This window comes from Plasmodium reichenowi, chromosome 13, assembly GCF_001601855.1.
Source record: "Plasmodium reichenowi strain SY57 chromosome 13, whole genome shotgun sequence".
Taxonomy (NCBI): Eukaryota; Apicomplexa; class Aconoidasida; order Haemosporida; family Plasmodiidae; genus Plasmodium; species Plasmodium reichenowi.
In genome coordinates, this window is record NC_033658.1 from 876,759 (window position 1) to 880,530 (window position 3,772).

General features: G+C 16.7%; 1 protein-coding gene across 1 annotated transcript in view; it reads left to right on the top strand.

The window, feature by feature from the left end:
- Positions 1–2,372: 2,372 nt before the first annotated feature.
- Positions 2,373–3,772, top strand: part of PRSY57_1321000 (adenosine-diphosphatase, putative) — a gene marked incomplete at both ends in the record, with an annotated part of 2,434 nt that continues 1,034 nt past the window's right edge. The window contains one exon of the mRNA XM_020115154.1: positions 2,373–3,761. Coding sequence (XP_019970077.1) covers positions 2,373–3,761 — 1,389 coding nt within the window. The remainder of the gene's footprint in view (positions 3,762–3,772) is intronic.

Sequence of the window (3,772 nt, forward strand, 5' to 3'; positions counted from 1 at the left end):
TAAAATATAAAATATAAAATTGAAAAAAAAAAAAAATAAAAAAAAAAAAAAAAAAAAAAAAAAAAAAAATGGAAGTAGGTTCTAATATTTTTATACCTATAATGAAATGTTAATATATATATATATATATATATATATATATATATATTTATATTTATATTTATATTTATGTAAATTTTATTTATTTTTTTTTTTTTATACGTAATAAATTATAAGAATAGATTTGTAAAAAATTATAAAAACAAACATGTTGTTGTTTGGTAAATTGTTGTAAAAGTATAATAAAAGGAAAAATTAGTGTAAAGAACCATATAACATTTATATATTATTATAAAGCTTTTTAAAAATTTCAAAAATTAACTTTTCTTTTCCATAACCATTATTTATAAAAAAAAAAAAACAAATTGAACACTACCTAAAATTCTCACCACAATATGGGACTTTTCAATAAATATACTATTTTAATATTATATAAAAAAATTTAATAATATATATATATATATATAGGTTTTCTTTTTATTTTTTCTATGGTAGTTAGTTATATTTTTCGATCTATTTTTTTTGTAAAATATATATATATTATATATATATATATAATATCATATTTATGTGTACCTGAACAATCCATTTATTTATTTATTTACTTACATAATTATACTGAACAAAATATATTTTTTTTATTTAAAAAAATTATAAACACATAAACAAGCGCAAGGTGTAACCATGATTTCAAAGATTTTCATGGTTACAATATTTTAATAAAATAAAATATTATAAATATATATAAAATATTATAAATATATATAAAATATTATAAATATGTATAAAATATTATAAATATATATAAAATATTATAAATATATATAAAATATTATAAATATATATAAAATATCACAAATATATAAAAATAATATAAATATATATAAAATATTACAAATATATAAAAATATTTTAAATATATACAAATATATTAATATAATTTATGAAAAGAATATTTTGTAAATATACAAATAAATGAATGAATAATATATAGGTGTGTAAAAGTAATAAAATTTCCATTGTATACTATTCTTTTATTAATTATCTAAAGGAACTATTTATTAATAGATATTATCATATTATTTTATATATTCTCTTTATCTGTTTAGAAAAAAAAAAAAAGATAAAGGAATAAATAAAAAGGTTTCTTCTTTTTTCTATATATATAAATATTTTATTTTAAAAATTTGGGATTTATTTATCTGTAAGTTCTTGACTTCAAACATCTAGGTATAATATTAATATAATATATCTATTATTATTATTTTGTTTTATGTTTTATTATTTGTACAAGAAATTATATACCTAAAATTTTATATCATGAATTTCTTAAAAAAATGTAAATCTCATATACAATTTTGAACGAGCAAAAAAAAAAAAAAAAAAAAAAAATAATAATAAAATAAAAATAAACATAAATATAAAAGTAAAAGTAAATAATATGAAATAATAATAGTACATAAAATAATTTTACTTTTAATGGAGAAATAAATATGGTGTATAATATTTGAGTTTAAAAAAATAATCCTAAAATGTAAATAAATATAATATATAAATATATATATATATATATTTATTTATATATTTATATATGTATGTAGTATATAGTTACAAATGATCATATTGAAAAAAAAAATATTCCTGTTCTCTCTTTTTTTTTTAATTAATATGATATTTATAACTTGATAAAAAAAAAATAAAATTATAAGGAAAAGGTTAACACGAAAAAATATATAATTACACATTTATATTTTATACATATCAGACTTGTATAATTTTATTTGGGAGATATTGAAAAGGAAATATTCAATATTTAAAAAAAAAAAAAAAAAAAAAGATAAAACAAAAAAATATAAAATATAAAATAAAATAATTCAACTTATACATTAATATATATATATATATATATATATATATATATATATATATATATATATATATTTATATATATATATTTATTTATATATGTGTGTATACATAAACTTATATATATTATATTATATTATATTACATTTGTCATCATAGCATTACTTTTCAGTATACACAAAGATATACTTATTTAAGTACATGGGAGAAAAAAAAAAAATATAAGATATAAAAAATAAGTGTGTACCCATTTTGGAAAATTATTAATTTAAAAATATAAAAATTACTACGTGGGTAGATAGTGGAAATATCGTTACGTTGTTATATATATATATATATATATATATATATTTATATATTTATATGTATGATTAAATAAAGGTACACTTATATATATTTATTTTATTTTATTTTATTTAATATTTTTTGTTTATCGGTCTGTCTTATATTTCATGACATTCATCAAAATGAAAAATGGAAGACTCATAAATAAGCAAGCAGTACAACTAATATTAGGATTATATGTGTTGTTCATGTTTTTATTTGTTAATATGAAACACTGTTATGGAAAGAATATAAATAAAGATGAATATGTTAAAGGCGCAGATATATATAAAGCAATAGTTATAGATGCTGGATCTACAGGTACAAGAATTCATATATATAATTATCATATAGTAGATGATGAGAAAGGTAATATAAAAATATATATTCCATCTATAAATTATAGAACCACACCTGGATTGGTATATATATTGAACAGATATTTTTCTGGTGAAGAAGAAGATTTCCATAATTATTTTAAAAATATAAAAAGTTTTATTTATGATAATGTTGAAGAACAAAAACGTTTTAATACAATAATATTGTTTAGAGCATCAGGAGGATTTAGATTGTTAAGTATTAATGAATCAGAGAAATATATGAACTTTTTAAAAAATTATTTCTTTACACATTTCAACGAATTTTTATTAATTGATGATTTATTAGTAAATGTGTTAAGTGGAAAGGAAGAAGCAATTTTGTCCTTTGTTTCTATATATGCTCTCCTTCAGAATTTTAATCCGAGCCCTCTTATTTTTACGGACAATGATATAAATGAGGACAAAAAAAATGAGCTGAATAATGATAATAATAATGATGATGATGATAATAATGATGATGATAATAATAATGATAGTGATAATAATAATAATGATAATAATAATAATGATAGTGATAATAATAATAATAATGATAATAATAATAATAATAATAATAATGACAATAATAATAATAATAATGATAGTGATAATACCATTGGGGTCCTTGAATTAGGTGGAGCAACCGCTCAAATCGTTATTAAGGTCCCCTTGTCTAAAATGAACGACGATATAGTAAACCTATTTAATTACCAACATAAAGAAAAAAAGAAAAATAGCATTATTGAAGAAAACTATAAAAATAAAAATATCGTAAAAATTAATTTATTTAATCAAGATATATTTTTATATTGTAAAAGTTATCTTGTTTTGGGAAGACAAAATGCTATGAAAACTTATTTACATTATATTTTACATAAACATAAAGAAATAGATGAAAACAATAAATTTATAGAAATGGCATGCTTCCCAAAAAACTTCAAATTTCATATTAATAACCTATATAAAACATCAATAGAAGAAGATTTATTAGAGTATGATGGAAACACAAAAATAAATGATGATGAATATATAGGTGTGGGTATTGGTAATATAAATATGTGTAGACAAGAAATACAAACAATTCTTGATTATGCACAAATCGATGATTTACCATTTAAAATAAAAAAATTTATTAAATTATATGGAATAGAAAATTTTCATCATTTTGCAGTGGTAAAAAAAAA